The sequence below is a fragment of the Trichinella spiralis genome, assembly GCF_000181795.1.
Source record: "Trichinella spiralis strain ISS 195 chromosome Unknown Scfld9, whole genome shotgun sequence".
In the NCBI taxonomy this organism is placed as follows: domain Eukaryota; kingdom Metazoa; phylum Nematoda; class Enoplea; order Trichinellida; family Trichinellidae; genus Trichinella; species Trichinella spiralis.
The window spans coordinates 5,859,414-5,878,368 of record NW_003526948.1 but is presented as its reverse complement, the minus strand read 5'-3'; the positions used below and the strand labels follow the sequence as shown (position 1 = coordinate 5,878,368).

General features: G+C 34.2%; 8 protein-coding genes across 8 annotated transcripts; 5 read left to right on the top strand and 3 right to left on the bottom strand.

The window, feature by feature from the left end:
• The first annotated feature begins 3,637 nt into the window (after positions 1 to 3,637).
• Positions 3,638 to 5,142, top strand: Tsp_10543 (hypothetical protein). The gene is given in 5 exon segments (XM_003372229.1): positions 3,638 to 3,676; positions 3,836 to 3,936; positions 4,473 to 4,575; positions 4,586 to 4,761; positions 4,911 to 5,142. The coding sequence occupies 5 exon segments, from the start codon at positions 3,638 to 3,640 to the stop codon at positions 5,140 to 5,142; spliced, it is 651 nt and encodes a 216-aa protein (XP_003372277.1).
• Positions 5,143 to 5,165: 23 nt separating this feature from the next.
• Positions 5,166 to 6,171, bottom strand: Tsp_10544 (putative L-selectin). The gene is made up of 2 exons (XM_003372228.1): positions 5,368 to 6,171; positions 5,166 to 5,315 (listed from the first exon to the last, which is right to left on the bottom strand). The coding sequence occupies exons 1-2, from the start codon at positions 6,169 to 6,171 to the stop codon at positions 5,166 to 5,168; spliced, it is 954 nt and encodes a 317-aa protein (XP_003372276.1).
• A 1,717-nt stretch (positions 6,172 to 7,888) lies between these two features.
• Tsp_10545 (putative amino acid permease) lies at positions 7,889 to 8,383 on the top strand. Its single transcript, XM_003372227.1, has 2 exons — positions 7,889 to 8,008; positions 8,315 to 8,383. The coding sequence occupies exons 1-2, from the start codon at positions 7,889 to 7,891 to the stop codon at positions 8,381 to 8,383; spliced, it is 189 nt and encodes a 62-aa protein (XP_003372275.1).
• A 1,630-nt stretch (positions 8,384 to 10,013) lies between these two features.
• Tsp_10546 (conserved hypothetical protein) lies at positions 10,014 to 10,351 on the bottom strand. The gene is made up of 2 exons (XM_003372226.1): positions 10,117 to 10,351; positions 10,014 to 10,090 (listed from the first exon to the last, which is right to left on the bottom strand). The coding sequence occupies exons 1-2, from the start codon at positions 10,349 to 10,351 to the stop codon at positions 10,014 to 10,016; spliced, it is 312 nt and encodes a 103-aa protein (XP_003372274.1).
• A 264-nt stretch (positions 10,352 to 10,615) lies between these two features.
• Tsp_10547 (hypothetical protein) lies at positions 10,616 to 12,478 on the top strand. Its single transcript, XM_003372225.1, has 3 exons — positions 10,616 to 10,773; positions 12,130 to 12,163; positions 12,371 to 12,478. The coding sequence occupies exons 1-3, from the start codon at positions 10,616 to 10,618 to the stop codon at positions 12,476 to 12,478; spliced, it is 300 nt and encodes a 99-aa protein (XP_003372273.1).
• Positions 12,479 to 13,733: 1,255 nt separating this feature from the next.
• Tsp_10548 (putative pyridoxal-dependent decarboxylase, pyridoxal binding domain protein) lies at positions 13,734 to 15,540 on the top strand. Its single transcript, XM_003372224.1, has 8 exons — positions 13,734 to 13,895; positions 13,969 to 14,151; positions 14,232 to 14,404; positions 14,461 to 14,601; positions 14,670 to 14,992; positions 15,058 to 15,167; positions 15,233 to 15,433; positions 15,496 to 15,540. The coding sequence occupies exons 1-8, from the start codon at positions 13,734 to 13,736 to the stop codon at positions 15,538 to 15,540; spliced, it is 1,338 nt and encodes a 445-aa protein (XP_003372272.1).
• A 1,062-nt stretch (positions 15,541 to 16,602) lies between these two features.
• On the bottom strand, positions 16,603 to 17,368 carry Tsp_10549 (hypothetical protein). The gene is made up of 4 exons (XM_003372223.1): positions 17,211 to 17,368; positions 17,050 to 17,174; positions 16,770 to 17,023; positions 16,603 to 16,707 (listed from the first exon to the last, which is right to left on the bottom strand). Exons 1-4 carry the CDS (start codon positions 17,366 to 17,368, stop codon positions 16,603 to 16,605), a joined length of 642 nt encoding a protein of 213 aa, XP_003372271.1.
• Positions 17,369 to 18,392: 1,024 nt separating this feature from the next.
• Tsp_10550 (hypothetical protein) lies at positions 18,393 to 18,953 on the top strand. The gene has a single exon (XM_003372222.1). The coding sequence runs from the start codon at positions 18,393 to 18,395 to the stop codon at positions 18,951 to 18,953; it is 561 nt and encodes a 186-aa protein (XP_003372270.1).
• Positions 18,954 to 18,955: the final 2 nt, after the last annotated feature.

Genomic DNA, 18,955 nt, shown 5'->3' with positions numbered 1-18,955 from the left:
GATGTAATGGCTTGTCGTTTGTCAAATCAGTCAGACATGAAGCTGCGTCACGTTGGGATGTTCGTTCGTACGGCAATTTTTCTGATGAGCTCTGTGGAAATTTTTGCCAACGACGACGTTATTTTAATGGAAAAGTTGTCAGATAATTGCGCATTTCACTCTTTACTGCTTTGCTAAACAATTACGCTCAGATAGGGTTGCACTAGGAGGTCAATCAATGTATGGATTTTTTCAACACTGTGCTCATCTGTCATTGAAATTGCTGCTCACTGGAATCACTTTTGTTCTACTTGATGTCACTTTTTTCTTTCATTTCATTAAAACAAAACAATCATAATAATAATAATTACAATGCATTGTTAATATTTATTTTGGTAAAGCAAAAAAAATTGAATGGACGAAATGAAATACATCACGTCTCAGATCTGAGAACATTTTGAAAATTGCCATTAAAAAACTGACAGAGAGATTTGATTTACGAACTTTGTCTTCTTTTTCTTCTTCTGCGGTTTGGTTGGGCATCATTTTGAGACCGAAAATTAAAATTTCCACCAGGCAAACTGAAAAACCTCTCAACACAACAGCTGCACAAGCTAACAGCACGCCAGATGAGAAAAAGCTGCTTGCAATTGGCACAACTTGAACGCATCAACTGAATTCCATCCATCGTCAATCAAAGTCAGACAGATCAACGCCGCCAACCAAATTCATCATCATCTTTGCATTTTTCTCCATTCAAATAATTCAAATAGTAGTTCATTTTACTCACTTTTATTTTACTTTAATATTCAAAAGAAAAAATATTATTTATTTATTTATTACTGTTTTCTTTTTATAATACAATAGAAAGAAGAAAATTTAAATACGTACATTATTTTCATGCACAACATTATCATCAAACTTTACTCGCATTTCAATCAATTCATTCACTTTAATGCAACCAAAACACACAGACACACACATGTATATATATACTTTTTTATCTATTTTTTACTTATTATTATTACTATTATTACAAAGTTGTTGAATATTTAAATCCATATACGTATATATAAAATTTTCAATTATTGAATAATTGCGTGACAAACTTGCATCTGTTAAGTTGGTCGGTATTCATCACATTTTTGAGAACATCAGTTAGTTGACTGATTAGAGCAGACTTCGAGTGCTGCCATTTGAGCAATAGGTAACATTAGAAGAGAATAATACATTTGACAATTAATATCAACGATGTTAATTTCAACTCGTATTTTATTTGACTTTTTTGAATGTTTCGCATTTTATTTATTGTAACTAAACGTGTATATAAAGTTTCACTTTTTTCAAACAATTTCGATGATCAAAGGAAAAAGCATTTGGTCCAGACAACCAGCAGTAATGAGTAAAAAAAATTCCACTTGGAATAATAATACATTCACTAGAAATAAAGAAAATGGAAAATTATTTCAAATTCATTTCAACACTTGTGCAAATGTTTTGTCCAACAGCGATAAATATGCGTACATGTTTTAAATAGTCGCATCACAAGTTGAGCAATTTCAAAAATTTCTCTTTCGCACGTCGTATTATCCTGATCCAAATGAATCCAAATCAACCATCTCTTCCTTTATTAATGAACGTTCGTTCATCTGAATCAGATATTAAAATCAAAAATTGTACTTTTGAAACAAAATTTTCATTTCTGATCAGTAACTACTTTGAAAATTTTTATTTTATTGAAAATTTGTCTCACTGAAAAAGATTAATATCGCTTTTCATTGTCTGCAATTTAATAACATGGTGCCAAATTTAAATTTAAATTTATTAAACGACAATGCTCTGACATGTCAGTTCACTTTATTGAGCAAAATTTTGCAGCACTGTGCCATGCAAAGTTTTATGGAAGGGTAGATTGGTTGGGTAGTTAGTTTATGGATTGCAATGTCATAAAGTTCTGATCAGCCATTTCTTCCATTTTTACACTTTGAACAATTTTGATGTATTTAATATGAAATTTTTATTCGTCATTCTTGCTGTTCAGTGTTGTTGTTGTTGGGACATTGGAAAAAATGCATATTCAATAAAATCTTTTCACCATAGAGTCAAATCACTACTGCTATGAGAGTCAAAAATATCAAATATTTATAAATTGTAATTATGGTTCGGATTTATTCAAAAAGTTTACTTTTACCTTATGACAAGAAAGAACGAAAACAAAAAGCAAGAATGGTCCACGAAATGCAATCAATGCACCGCAACCAAACAGTTGCTGTTCAAATTTTTATCCGACTTATCATTTCTCACTCATGGCATCAAATGAAAATTTTCATTATTAATTATACAATATGAAATTTTTACTGTGAAGCATGAATGGGTTATTTATGCAAAAAATTTAAAGAAAAACCATCATACTAGTGTTCTTCCGTGCAAATATTCTCATCGTTTTCAACTTGAAATTGTGCAAAATATATTGATCATGAAACATCAAGCAGTTTTGGTAAATTGAAACCACAATGGTAAAATTTCTTAATTTCAGGGTGGTCGTCTGCTTTCAGTTGCATTTCTAAACGTTGTCATAGTGATTGAGATAAATATAAGCTCCGCATGAAACACATATTTAATAACTGTATCTTCTGCACTAATGGAATTCTCTTTTTCATCAAGAAATAATTGGCATTTAATTCATCTTTACAAATCTAAAAAAAGACCTGAAAACCATTCATACGAATTTTTTGATAACAACATCATAAAAGAAATATTTTTCAATATTTTGTTATGTGGTATTTTGAATTAGTTAATAAAGTCCCGTTTTTTATATTACGGCATGAAAAAATGGAATTCAATGCTAATAGAAGATATAGTTGGATATTTTGAAAAGTTCTATTTTAAAAACATAATAAAGTGAAATGCAGTATTTTGGAAACGGAATACCATATTCAGTGTAAGTGCAATACAAAAGATCATGAATGAAGTTTACCATTCCACATGCATCCATGAGCTTAACTTTAATCTAATCAGTGCGGAAAATTATTTTTTATTACATTAATATCATTATAATAGTAAAGCCAAAACAATTGTGACGTTATTGAGAAATTGTATATTATTGAACTAAACTTTTCATTTATTACATGAAGTAATAAATTTGAGGTAAAGTCCAAGATCTTCAGATAGTGGCGTAATAGAATAGACACTGCTGAAGCAACTGGACTAGATTGAGAAAGTAATAAAAAGTAGTCGTCTGAATGGATAAACAACATTGTATGTAGGCATGAAGGGGTCAACAAAGGTCAACTGACGCAATGCAGCTGACATATCGACAATGGAAATGGCCCTCCTGTGCTTGACCCATCCTATACATTCTAGCTTGTATTTGGTGGGATAACTTCCGCAATTGTGAATGCCTCAATTGACCTGACCTCCTGCGCTGCATGATTTCATCAGTTTCTTATGCGAACAAATAGCGAAAAATCAGTTTATTCAGACGCACAGAATTGCTTCAGCATTAATAAGGCAGTGCCGGGCCAAATGGTTGATTCAGGTCAAAGCTTTTATCATTGCCTGTATGACGAATCACATCTGCTTGGTCTGTTTATTATGGCATCTGCTTGAATAAGAAGATCAAAGAAAGAATAAAGGAGAAAAACGACGCCATATGCAAATGGGAAACTTCAAAACACAACTTCTGCAAACAGCGCAGGTTAATGTCCTTCTTTTCTATTATAAGCAAAGCCATGATTGTGTATCAGCTAATAGTGAACAGAAAATCTGTTGCTTTGCAGATTTAATTTCTGATATTATTATTTCATTTTACTTTTTTATCCATCAAATGTATATTAAAATGGATGAATTATTTCAGAGATCAGGTTTCACTTGGTCAGAGAAATTTAGATGTCGGCATACGATCATGCGATGCAAAAGTTTGTCGTACAATGCTGTTAAAATAATCGCATGGTCAATGTATGCTTTTACTGAAATTATAATGGATCACATTTGTCATTATGCTTGACCCTAGGAAACATGCCATTACTGAGAAATAATTCTGCAGAAGACTCAAAGTCATTTATTAACGGTTGCTATTTATAGCATACATTGTGTTTATATTATGCGTGCTGGGTAGGATGATTGCGCAATAATCTTGTCAAAACTATTGAGCTAGGTCAAATAGAGAAAGAAATTTGCATATGTAGTACGGCACACACATTTTGCACTTCTAGCATTGTTCGCGCATGCTTTGTGGTGATTAAAATTATTCGGGTGGCTTTTGAAATTGCATCATTAGCGCACTATTTCATTTTTTCGAATTATTCTTTTACAAAAATTTTAATTTTCAACATGATTTGTTGCATTTTGACACTGTTTATTGTTGTTCAGATTACTTTACTTCATTCATAGAACAAAAACAAAGCATAAATCAGTGTAAAAATTGAAGGAAAAACTATATATAAAAGTATTATAATTTGGACATTGTTCGTAAAAATAAAATTCTTGCAAAGATCTGTGGATTTTCTGCACATCTTAAGTGGACTTGTGCTTGCAACGCCTGCAAGCATTCGTCTTGCACAGCTTCAACTTGCTGAACTGCTTTCAAATTTTCACGTACTGAAAGACGGAACTGCTAGATAAGGGCTCAGAAAGCAGTAACGATGAAGTAAGATCATACTTGGAGAATAAAAACAAATACAGCACAACAAAGCCACTTCCATTGGTTGCACTTGCAGCTCCTCCATTTCTGCTTTCACCTTCAGTAGAACACTGTCCAGATCAGTCATTCCTATCGTCGAAGTGTCTTTATCGATCAACAAATAGGCTTTCACTATAGTCTGCAAAGAATTACCATTAATAAAATGAATCATCAAGTAATTAAAAGAAACACAAACTTGAATCTCTTCCATAGAGTCGTGCTGTAAAATTTCTTGATCAACCGGATCTAGCTTTGAAAACTCCGGTAGAGCACTGGTGAATGCATTGAAACACTGGGATTGCGTGGCAGTGCCATTGTCGTTGGCGGAACTGATCAGCGTGTCGAAAGCATCGCCAATAGAGTTGAGCAGGTTCTGCATTTTTGAAATTGCCGAACTGTCATCCTCTACGTTAAATTGGGGAGTGCCCTTTCGACGTTGGTCAATTCGCACCACTGGAACAGATTGCAAATTAAGAAATTGACGAGCCTACAACACTTTGCTTACTCATAGGTGACATGCCAACATCAAGGCATTGTTGGTATCGGCATGCCTGACACCGGGTTCTGGTCTGGCGGTTAATTTCACACCGGGAAGATTTGTGACAAGAATATCGAAGGTTGCGTTGCACCGTTCTTCGAAAAAACCCTTTGCAACCTTCACAAGTAACTACGCCGTAATGAAAACCGTGAGCGCAATCACCACAAACCATACAACGGACATCTTGAAACCGAGTCAACAGAGGAAAATCAGCGCTGTTATCGTTGACTGTATTGCTACTGGTATTAGTGGAACTTGTCTCCCCTTGTGCTGTTGCTTGTTTTACAGAACGCAGTTCTATCCACCGTGCAGATGAATCAGGAGTAACAGAATCCGCTTCTGAATTCCGTACATCATTCACAGACGAAGCGGATGTTCCACCTTCCATACTGCTGTACGCTGACTGCAGGTGGTTTGTAAAAATTCGGGTGCTAGCATACGCAAATGCCAGCGGATTGCGATCAGGAGAGGTAAGCTCACTAACTTGATGATAAAGCAGTTCTTCATCAGCCATCGGATGGCTTCCATACTGCAGGAAAGATTGTCCCAAAAGATTCCCATATCTTCTGAGAGCTTCCATAACCTGATCGGCCGTATATTCGCTGATTGTAAAACTTCTCCTGCCGAAGGAGGATTCATCTGGTGTCCGCAAACCGGATACAGAGAATGAATGCGCTCTTCTTTCAACGTTTGCGCCAGTCAAAGCATTATTGTTCGACGGTTTGTTCGACAAACCACTGGTACCGGGTAGACTGTAGTCGATTGGAAAATCAGTTTCAGTCAAACGGTTCTTATCCATCAATGCTGCTATTTCCACGTTTTCGAACAGAAGCAGCAGAAAAAGAGCGAAGCAAATGAAAATGAAGAGACGTGTCGACGCAAAAGCGTTCGCAACGAGTGAAATGACACAACTGAGAAGTTGATGATGGAAGTGATTTTTACGACCGCGATTGACCTGACCTCTGCTTTTCATTGGCTCAGAATTTGTATCAATGGTAACGACCAATCATGAACTATTCGACTGACCTCATCTTTTCCAGGTCATTTTGCTTACAGCCACTTTTAAGGCAAAAATAAAAATATATACATATACATACAATGTATACATATACATGCAGTGCAAAAAATTAATATTTTTTAAAACATGTCAACTTATATACTTAAAAAATTAATATATACATTTCAATATGTGAAATGAACAGTTTTATAAATATCAGCGCTATATTCACTGTTTTTTTGTATTTGTTTCATAAAAATTTCTTGATTTTTGAAATTCAGCATTAAATATTTCATGGGTATTATTATTTACATTTATACTTCTAAGCATTCTGCAAAGTAGAAGTTCAGTTTTGATGAAATTGATTTGTAATTTCCATGCAATTTCATTATGCAGTTTGTGATTGCATATCAATGTAAAAGTATTGTATATAGATTTATTGATATAGAAGATAAAACTTGAATGAAGAGATTAAATTGTGTTTACGTGTGTGCGAAAAATATGCTGTTGCAGCATTATGCAAGCGCAAAAGGGTCAAACGGTTGATTCAAGTTCAACTTTTTTGAACATTTAGTGCATATTAAGCAAATCTGTTTGTCCAGCGACTTCGTCGTGCGCAACACTTGAAGGCAAAAGCTGTTTTGTGCTGCAAATGATACAATTAAATTTCCTACTTATACTTTAGCTTAAAAAATGCTTTTATTAAAAAAAGAACAATTTCATACCCCAGCTATTGAAGAATTAAATTTGTTTTTTTAATGAAATTTAATGCAATATGCATATTTCCAGCTCAATAAAATGTTTTAATTTGTGAGTGAAATTTATGTTCCTAGTTTTACTTTAGATCAGCTATTGATTAACACTTTTCTAAAGTGCTACGTATTTCAGAAGCGAAATTTTCATCGATGAAAATTTTTATCCGCTAAAATGTCAATTACTTTGCTATGGCAATACTTATTGCTATCACATGACGTAAATTTGTAGTAAATCTCAAGGTTTGAAATTACTACGGAATGGAATAGACGAGCAGTAAAATATATTACACGTCGTATAAATACTCAACAAAACAGATTTTCAATTGCAGTGAAGTAAATGGCACTATAAAATTTATAAGTTATTTGAAGTAACGATTGCTTCAGCTAAAATGTAATAAAGTGAAGAACAATCACTTTAAAAAAATTGTGCTTTAGGTAAAAGCAAACGTACGTTGAGGGATTTTACATGCAAACATATTCCATTTTTTATGTAAAATGCACCTGCAACATGAATTCATATGTAACATGAACAGTTACAATAAGCATTATTTTTAAAACTGCAATAGTGTCAAAATTAAAATAAAGTAAAACGGGGCAAAGTCAATTCAGTGAAATTTCCTCATAATACCTCTTATCACTAAAGAAAGATTGCACTTTATAAAATATTTTTTTAACCAAATTTATAATAATGCTGGAACATTTGCTACAGTATATCTGATGAAAAGATATTTTAGCCATCGACGATCCCACATTTTTTATAAAATATCATTGATCGATTGTGTTCAAAATAATTTTAACTAAATGAAGCTATGATTTTTTGCACATCGACTGCATCGACGAAAGCTGAAATAAATTGACATAACTGAATAAAATTATTTTCATTCTTAAAAGGACTACTAAAATAAATAAATGCAGTATAGTAAATAGATCATTGTAATATGGCAGATGATCTGAATTCAGAAATCATTCAAGGCATTTTGAAGTTTCTACCAGCAAAGCTTTGCTTGGATAAGACGGAATCATCAAACGCAAGCAAACAAAGCGCAAAAAGTGAACAGGTAGGCTTTTTCATGTAAAGCACAGTTTGATGAATTGTTTTGAACGTTATATTTGTTATCCCAGTTGTTTGATCACATCATCTACAGAAGTGGCAGAAAACAGTCATAACCAGATTTGTGGTTCCTCTTTTTTGCTTTTTCTTATCTGCTGAAACAACTGGACTACATTGAGAAAGTAATGAAAAGTGGTCATCTGAATGGATAAAGTAAGCAGCAGGGTTCAACAAAGGTCAGTTGACGCAGCGCAGCTGACACGCCGAAGATGGAAATGGTCCGCTTGTGCTCGACCCATCCTATATATTCCAGCTTGTATTTGGCGGGATAACTTCTGCAGTTGTGAATGCCTCAATTGACCTGACCTCCTGCACTGCATGATTTCATCAGTTTCTTATGCGAACAAATAGCAAAAAATCATTTCCTTTGAACACAGCAGAATTGCTTCAGCATTAATAAGTGATGAAAAAAATTAAATAAAACTTTTGAACTTATTTGTGCATTTTATTACTAATTATTATATAAAAGATTAATTTTAAATATGACTTTTATGCTTCATCTATGACGTGTAGTGTGGAATATCACATGCATTTTAATTTGCATTTAAATGCGCAAAATATGCAACATAAAAATAATAATAATTTACTGTTGTCTGAAATAACGTAATAGTTCTATGCAAATTTTACTCTGTCAAAGTAATATGCAAATTTTGATCAGCAAGAAGAGGCCAATTTCAGATATAAAAATGGCGCGTTCATGCTGCAGTCAGATTGCATAAAAAGGAAAAGTTAGCTCGGTCATTGGTACGGCACTGCCGGGCCAAATGGTTGATTCAGGTCAAAGCTTTTACTATTGCGTGTATGACGTAGCACATCTGCTTGGTCTGTTTATTACGGCATCTGCTTGAATAAGAAGATCAAAGAAAGTATAAAGAAGGAAAACGGCGCCACATGCGATGGGAAACTTCAAAACAAACTTCCGTAAATAGCGCAGGTTAATATTCTTGCTTTTTATTACATGCAATGCTATGATTAGTTAATAGTGAATTGAAATCTGTTTATTTACTGATTTAATTTCTTATATAATTTCATTATACTTTTTTGTGCATCAAATGTATATGTAGAAGGTGTTAAGATATATGAATTATTTTGTTTACTGCTCAGTTTTGATTTGGTGAAAGAAATTCAACTTTCGGTTTATATGTATATGATGTAAACGTTTTTCATGTAAATCAGATAATAGAATTATCTGATCGTTGTATACTTTTCATGGACAAATTTTAGGTCGCATCTATTTACGCTTGACTCTGGGAAATATAATTTCAACAATACCTTTTGCCAAACACACGAGGTTATTTATTAGCGCATAGCATTTCTAGTATATAGGAACTTTCTGTGCTACGTGAGATGACTGCTCAATAATCTTGTCTTAATCATTAACCTAAATCAGGCAGTGAAGCAGATCTGCGCATACTGTAGCCCACAAGTATTTTGAACTTTCCACCACTGAAAGATTTCCTTAGTCTCTGCTTTGTCCGTTGATAAATATTATTTGGGATGTTTCTGAAATTCCATCATTATTGCACTGTTTCATTCTCAGTTTAAATAATTATTTTTCTTTAAAAAGATTTGAACATCTTTCACTTTTTAGATTCTTTTATTTATTCATAGAACAAAAACAATACGTAAAGATAAAGAAGAAGCACACTTGGAGAAGGCAAAAAGAACTCCTGCATTTCTCTTCAACTTCAGCATAACGAGCCTACAACACTTTGCTTAAACTGACGGTCAATCTTGCACCGGGAAGATTTGCGACAATAGAATCAAAAGTTACGTTGCACCGTTTTACGGAAAAAACCTTTGCAACCCTCGCAAGAGACTACACTGTAGTGGAATTCGCAGGCGCAATCACCAGAAATTATGCACTGCTCATTTTAAAATCGAATTAACTGAGAAGTATCTGCACTGTTATTGTTTCCTGTATTGTCGCTTGTATTGCTGGATCTTGTACCTCATTGAGCTGTTGTTTGTCTCAGAGAATGCAGTTTTATCGACCTTACAGATGGATAAGGAGCAGCAGAATTCGTTTCTGAATTCTGTGTTTCATTCACAAACTAAGCGAATGCACACTTTCCATACTGCTGTACAGTGACTGCAGCGGGTCTGGAAAAGTTCGGTTGCTAGCATACACATATTCTTCTGGATTACGCTCAGGCGAAGAAAGTTTGCTGAACTGATGAAGAGGCAGTTCTTCTTGGACCAACAGATGGCTTTCATACTGCAGCGAAGATTTTGTCAAAAAATTTCCATCTTCTGATGGCTTCCATAACCTGATCGGCCGTATATTCATTGATTGTAAGACTCTTCCTCTTGAAGGAGGATTGATTTGGTGCTCGCAAACCGGTGGCAGTGAATGAATGCGCTCTTCTTCCACCGTTTGCCCCAGTCACCACGTAGCATTAAGGTTCGACGGTCTGTTTGACCTGCCACTGGTACCGGGTTGACTGTAATCGATTGGAAAATCATATTTTTTCAAACGGTTTTTACCCATCAATGCTGCTATTTTCACGTTTGAAACAGAAATAGCAGAGGAAGAGCAAAGCAAATGAAAATGATGAGACGTGTCGCATCCAAAGCGTTGGCAACGAGTGAAATGACACAACTAAAAACGCTGACGATGGAAGTGATCCGTCTGACCGCAGTTGACCAGCTGTTCGCTTTTATTTGTTCAGATTATTCTAATAAGAACGGTCAATCATCTGTCAGACTGGCGTTTGTTCTTCCTAGCCTTGCTAGTCTTTTTCTGAAGTGAAAGTAGATATATCTGCTGTGCAGAAATTATTGATTTAAAAAATTTTATATTAAGTTGTGAAATAAAGCGTATTATAAATATTTGTAATGTTTTCAAATTTAAAGCTGTGAATTCATTATGTAGCATCATATTAATGTTTTTGTATATCACACGTGAGTTGCACATCAATGTAAAGGTATTGTATATAAATTTATCGATATAGAAAATAAAACTTGAATGAAGAGATTAAATTGTGTTTACGTGTGTGCTAAAAATAAGCCGTTGCGGTATTATGCAGGCGCTATTGGGTCATGCGTTTGATTGAAGTCCAACTTTTTGAACCATTAGTGCATATTAAGCAAATCTGTTTGTCCAGTGACATTGTCGTGCGCAACAGTTGAAGGAAAAGCTGTTTTGTGCAGCAAATGATGCAATCAAATTTCCTATTTAAAAAATGCTTTTAAAAAACAATTTTACATCCCAGCTATTGAGGAATTAAATCCGTTTTTTTAATGAAGTTTAATGCAATATACATATTTTCAGCTCAATAAAATGTTTTAATTTTTGAATGAAATTCATTTTCCTAGTTTTGTTTTATGATCAACTATTGATTAGCACTTGTTTTAAAATGCTACATATTTCCAAAGCGAAAGTTTCATCGATGAAAATCTTTTTTGGCTAAAATGCTGATAACTTTGTTATGGCAATAATTATTGTTTCCCAGAGCTGCTGTATTGTTATTAGTGTGCGTAGTAGCTTTGAAGCTTTAATTACTTTTGCAGTAGCCTGAAAAATTATAAACAATTTAAGTAATTGATAGAATCGAAGTGGTAATTATAATATACAAATCAATTTTCAGTTTGATTTTTCATATCATAATTGCTTAAAAAAGTTTGTTCGTTGATTTAAAATAATTTACATCTTTTATAAAAGTTCTGTTATATAAATTTGGCTGCAATTTAGAATCTGCGCTTGGCTTGCTGTTTGAAAATAAAAGTATTCAGTTAAGAAAAGTTTCATTTTCAATCATTTTATGCGATCAATTTAGCCTAAATAATCTTCTTGTATCATCAAAATTGTTCACATCTCTTTTCACATAATTCTTCGTACTTCCTTTTCATAGTTTCTAATTATAGTTTTTTACAGTATGACAATTTGATAAAATTATCTTTTCATATGCAATACTGCTGCTTTATTAAAAAATTTTTTATTTATATAACTTAAAAAATTATTTTAAATTTCATTATAATATCTTTATCATCTTTAATGTTTACTTATGCAATAAGAAAAATAAGATAAACAATGACGTCACTAAGCAACAAAATTATGATTTTCAGGTTAAATGGCGTTTGCTGTTTAGGACGGCCCCTTGTTTGTTTCGTGTTTGGTTGCATGTTTCTTTGCTCATCATTTTTTTCATGTGTATTTGCGTTTGAAAACAGTAAAAATTGTGCCGTTAAGCGTGTCGTTTGATTTTCATTTACCTTTTAACAGTTCGGCTCTTCCAAAAGTAAGCTTTCACATCTCTGATTGGAATGTCGCGTTATGTGTTACGTATTATTTTATTATTTACTTCAGGTTTTTCAACCACTCTACAACATCAGACCCGAAGGACAAGCTCCAACCGTATTTTTGAACTTCAACGCGGAACCACCGTGGGATCCTGACCCTAGAGACAATTACTGAGGTATGTTGAGCAAAATGATCAAGTTGCAAGAACACTTCCTTATTTGTCGGCTTATTCATTTCCGCTTGTTATTCTGTTCATCATTTGAAGACGTTTTTCTGCACAATTTAATGCGTTTGTTAAAGCAATACTTGTATTAATTTGGCTTTGATAAAAAACGTTGTTTTTCGAAAGTTTTTTTAAGTAATCTACAGGCTTTGTTTTAAAGCTTTTCTTTAATTTTTAAGTAATAATTTTGTCCCGAAACAGTGCTGAAATTGAACTGTTGCGTAGGAATTTAGCAACTGCATTGTTTGATGTGTTTTGCAATGCTGTTTTGCAATGCAATGTAATTGAACTTTTGTTTTGTGATTTTGTTATTTTTAGCAGCATTTGTATTTATTTCGGGTGTTAAGGAGGATTTATTTAATTTTTCTACCTTTGGTTTTGTCAAAGGTGTAATGGTGACGTTTTTCATTTTCGTTTTATTTCTGTTTGTACAGCAGTAAAGCAAAATACGAAAATACGAGTAGTGGTAGTAGCAGTAGGTGATTTGCTGCTAATAGAGTTTTATTTCTCAAAATTGAAAGAAATGCAGTATTTATTACTTTTTGATAATTCTTTTCTTGAAAAAAATTCTTTCAGAATTGTCTGAATGTTTTTTATTTTTAGTAGGTGCATTTTCTGTTCAATCGTGATTTTAATGTAGATGGTCGGTTTTGTTATTTGTAAAATTTGGAGCGGAAGTTACACTGCCAATTGAAATTGGCAGAATTTATGCTTTTGAAAGTTGTGTTTTCCAGTATTGTAAATCCGCTTATTAATGTGGTTTTTTGTTTTAAATATTTTTGCAAGTTGAATTTGCCTGATTTGTAGCAGCAGTTATGAAGGTGATGAAGGTTTATTTTGTGGTGTTGTTGACCGGAAAAATGAATTGTAATATTTCTATGTTTAATTTCAGCTTATTTTAGGCGCACTTTGACAGTATTTTCAAAAGTTTGATTGTGGTGTGAATAGTACTTTGTGACGTGCTTGAGCAGTATTTGATGGCAATGGTTGCAGCCTAGCGTCCGCATCCGTTTGGGTATTTATTTTTGTTGGTAATGCTTTTAATTTATTTTATTAAAATATTGTTATAGTTTATTTTTGAGAAATATTTTTCATTGTTCATCAAATGACATTTTTTGCAGGATAAAAGTTGTAAAAAAATTTTTTTTAATAATTTTGCAACATCTGGGAATCCGTGCGAGTTTTTAATCGAAGACCAAAGCCGTTATGAAGATTATCAAGCACAATGCACCGGAAGAATTGTTTTCATCTTTTCGTTGCTTGGAAAGTGCATCATTTTTGCAAAATTTTGATTTGGAAATAGTCGAAAATTGTTCAACTTATAAAGAACTGGCAACACTGGCCAAAGCCGAGGGCGTGGCTGCACAGGTTGGGCTGGATGGACTTGATAGCAATGCAGAAGAATTAATTTTCTAATATTATAATAGCCTTTGCTTTTCAGGACAATGGCAGATTGGTTTGCTTTTTCAACATCGGGCAATTGTTTCATCAGCATAAACTCTGGTTGAAATGCTTACCACGCGTGAAGCCGTTTTACTCTGTGAGATGTAACGGCAACGAAGCGTTGCTGCAAATTTTGAACAGACTGGGATTGAGTTTCGAATGCAAAAGCAAGGCATGTGTTGTATTATTAATATTTTCTTTTTACTATTGTCTGCATGCAATGAGCACGATTTCTTCCATCACCGTCATTGTTTTTTGCAGACCGAAATAGAAAGTGTGATGAAAGTGGGTGTGTCGCCGGAAGAAATATTGTACGCAAATCCATGCAAAACAGCCAAGCAAGTTCAGCATGCGATGATGCGCAGTGTGCGAAAATTAGTTTTTGACAACGAAGACGAACTGTACAAAGTGAAACGTTTCTTTCCAACTGCCGAGTATGTGTGTGTCTTTTAATAATTTTTGAAAGACGATGAGAATCATGTATTTTGAGGTTGATCTTGCGCATTAATGTCTCTGATACAACGACTACTGTTCTTTCGCCGAATTTGAATTTCGGTTGTGATCCTGAGAGTCAAGGTCCGTCGTTGTTGGTATTAGCCATGTTGCTTGATTTGAAAGTTATTGGCATAAGGTGGGCTTGTTTTGCAACAAATTGAAAATTACATATTTATATATATGTATTGGATGATTGGTTTTTAGTTTTCATGTCGGAAGCAACTGCGACGACGGGACACTGTTTGCCGAAGCGATTGCCCATTCGCGCCGACTGTTCGATTACGCCACCGCCCTGGGACACAAGATGAGATTGTTGGATATTGGCGGCGGATTTCCGGGCCAGAATATGGCCAAATTTCAAGCAATTGCCGACGAGGTGAATCGTAGCTTGGAGAAACACTTCCCGACCGACAGTGGGGTGGATGTGGTTGCCGAGCCGGGTCGTTTTTACGCCGAAAAAGCATTCACACTCTGTTGTACAGTAATTGCCCGACGCACTGTACCTGCGAATCAGATTACCAAAAACGGTATACAAATTGTACAGATTGTACAGAAAAAAATGGAAGCAGTATTGTTTGATTTTTCTTTTCAGAAGCGGATCGCAATTCATTTGGCTACACATACAGCATCAACGATGGCGTGTATGGCTCTTTCAATTGTATTCTTTGCGATACCGGTAAACCGATGGCGACTGTCCTAAAAGTATGTGCAGTTTGTTTGTATTTTGAATTTTCCAGATTAAACTGAAATTTTATTCACTCATTCAGGAAGGCAGAGAAAAATTGTATTGGACCTCTGTTTGCGGTCCAACGGACGATAGCTTGGATTTGGTGATTGCGCAGTGCAGGATGCCGATGCTCGGAGAGGGGGATGTGATCGTGTTTGAAAACATGGGCGCGTACACTTTTAATTCAGAATCGATTTCCAAGCCTGAAATGCGTTATGTTATCAGTAGAAACGATTGGCAAGTGTTCATAATTTGAATTTCAAAGCAAATATTTATCACTATTGATGATTTTTCTCTTTTCAGGTTTGCCTTTTTGTCCAAATTTATGGGAAATCACGAAGCGACTGAATTGAATAGCCACGCGGACAATCTGTGCGCCAAATTGTTTGCATGAGAGTCGTCGACTATCATAAATTTTGCAAACTTTTTCTTCGTTTGTTTTGGTTCTTACAACGATCTTTTTGGGTATAGTGTAGCAATTTGTTAAAGAATGCGGTGTTGAAAAAAAATTCCATTTTTTTGGGTATGAACCGCACGGATTCCTAGATTGTGATTGCGATTCTCTTTTTGCCAATTTCTGTAGATGAACTTTCTTTGTTTTACAAAATGATTTGTGGCTTTTTTGCTTTGCCTCTGAAATGATGATTTTCATTTTTTCTTTCCAATAACTCTCAGGAGTCATTTCGTTATCATTCTGATTGTTTCCGCTTTCGCTTTGTGCTCATCACATATATGCATATATATATATATATGTATATCAATTTCATTACGGCTTTTGTTTTTGAAGAAAATTATCATTCACAAATGGAAGGGAAAAGATTAGCGTGCGCAGAATGTTCCTCTGCAAGCTGTGCACTTGTTCTTGTATCACGTTTGTGCTGTAACCAAATAATTTTGGGACCGTTTATTCAATTTTAATCATTTATCTCCATCTAGCTGCGTTTGGAATCCGTACAGATTTTCTTCCTTTTTTTTTAAAAATTTTGTTGTGGTTAGAATTGGAATTGACTGCCACTAGTTGGCTTTGTAATTTGCTTCGAAATTTGCAGATTATTCGAAGTCGATTCTTTTTTACTTATCATGTAATCGGGAGATGAATCTGGCAAGGGTTGTATCAACAGATGTATTTGCTGATTTGATTATAATTGTGGTTGGACCGAATTAAAGTCATTTACGATTTTCTCTTTTGCTAATCTATTCTGCTGCGCATTATCGTGCTTTTGAAAGGAAGAAAAAAAATTAACAAATGACAAATAACCAAAACAGCGTTTTCAAACGTTTATTCCATGATTTTCAGGTAATGAGTGAATGTGGATTCATTGTTCATCATTTTCATAAATATACGCTCTCAAGATGCTAGCACTGACTGGTTTACGTAAAACTTCACAGATGTTCGTCAGCATTTCTTTTTTATTTATCACTTTGCGAGCACGCACACCCCACAAATATTCGTTCTTTTTGTTGTCTTCGACCACCCTGCGGTGTTGCAGCCATCCTAACGTCAAACGAGACAAACTTAAACAAACCGTATTAATATGAATATTTTTTTCTCTCTACTTGCCTTCGGCAGTGAAAACATTATTAATCAATTCTCGAATTTCTTTTCTCGAAAATTCGTCATCCAAACAATTCTCATTTTCAAACAGATTTTCTAGAAAATTCCACAACGCCTTCTCCTTGATCTTCAATTCCACTGGATTGTAGATAAAAATAGCACAAAGAACTGTGTACAAAATTCCACACCTTTCAGCCAGCTGGTCAGAGAGGGTTTCTCCGGGTTCGGTGACAGTTTTACTTTTCAAATAAAAACGCCCAGTACGCTTGTTTTCATCTTCGATTACCTGAACAATAATATACCGGCTGAGTAATGATCGATCAGACGACGAATGAACAAAAAACCAATTCTCACCTCAATATTATAATCTTGGGACAATATTGGAACCAGTTCGCGCCAAACTTCTTTCAATTTAAACTGCGACGTGCTCAAAAAATTTTTTACAATTTCATTTTTCCTGTACACTTGTGTTTTATTCATCGTTGTTACAATTGACGTTGCTATTTGAAGCGCCATATCCTTCGCTGTCAGCGGTTTACTTGGACTTTGTAAAACACGTTTCTTCTTTGGAATGATGTGCGACGGACCAGGAGCATCATAATCGATTTCACTATCCGACATTGAAATTACGCTTTTTGATCACTTCAGTATTGTTCAAGCTTGCACTCGTTGAAATTGGCAATACAACTGGACTTCAAAACTTCAAATGGAACAACTACTCTGATCTGTCAAAAATTGAAAAAAAAACTTAATTTCTTTTTGTTCAAAAACGCAAAAAGTAAAAATTTTTTCAATCAACCGTACACATTTTGATAATAAAGAACAAATGATTACTGTATTTTAAATTTAAGTACATTTTTAAATTAGAAAAATTTTTTTTAATACTTGTATACTTTATTGTATTCATCTTTTGTATACTTTAATTTTAATTTAATACTTTAATACTTTACTTTGCATAAACTGAATTGAAATGAAACTTTACTTTATTTTTTTGAAAAACAAATATCATTCATAAATTGTGCTCACTGCTGATGATCAGACATTATTTTGTATGAAATTTTTCAAGTAGAAAATGCTTAAAATTGAAACAGAATGTTTTTAAACTGACACATTTTGATCATATTAACAAATATAATCATAGGTGTTTGCAACATTAGTACTTGTTAACTTTTATTTTGTTTGCTAATTACAGAACGCTATTTTAGTCACAGAAATGAATTCTTCGATTGATTGATGCAAGTGAAACGTAGAGTTTTGAAATTTGTTTTTCATTTTCAACGATACCATCAGAAAATGGAAATTAAAAGTTCAGGTAATGTTTTTTTTCATTTAATTGCAGTTTATGGTATTTTACAGTGTTGTTAAAATTTACTTTTCCCAATTGGCAATGTAGATAGATAGATGCTTCTGCATTATCATAATTGACATTTCTGCACATTTGAAGTTAATTTTGACGACTTGTAGTAATAATATGTGGTCGTGATTTGGAGACAGTTGATTTGAATGCATTTTTCACATTTGATTTAGAAATAAATCAACTTGGACTGTATTAATTTTGTTGTAAATTTAAATGTGCGCGTGGCAAATGTTTTCAATCAAAGTGTTGTCGATTGCAAGTTTGCTTGCATTTTCGATCTTGGTGAACATGCTGGCGGATCATGTTTTGTTCGGCAAATACAGTCTCGCTTTGCGTGTAGTTTGCGACGAATTTGCCCACTGTATTTCGAGTGCTGTACTCTGGCTCGTCGTCGATTGGATTATTAGTTTGTCGACTTGGAATCGACGCGTGGCGTTGTCTATTTTGTGCGGCATTTTTGCTTCTGCTTTAGACTTTGATCATATATTCCAAGCCGATTCTTTCACTTTGCGGGCTGTTCTGCATTTGCGAACCAGACCATTGTTCCATATTACAACATTTACGGCGTCGTTGAACGTGTTGTTGTACTTGTTGTTGAAAAATTCCCCTCATAATTATTTAATTGTTTTTGTATTTTTAATTTGGTTTCCACATCAAACTCGTGACGCCAATCGTCGAGGTTATACAATGTATCCTTTTGGCACTACTCCACCATTGGCCAAATGGCTCTACTTGTTCATGCTTGCCCTATTGTGCCCTGTACTTGGTGTTGCGTTGTTTCGATTGTTACCATCGAACGTGTCAACAGTTAACGTTCAAACTCAATTACCAGAATTAAGATATGTGTAAAA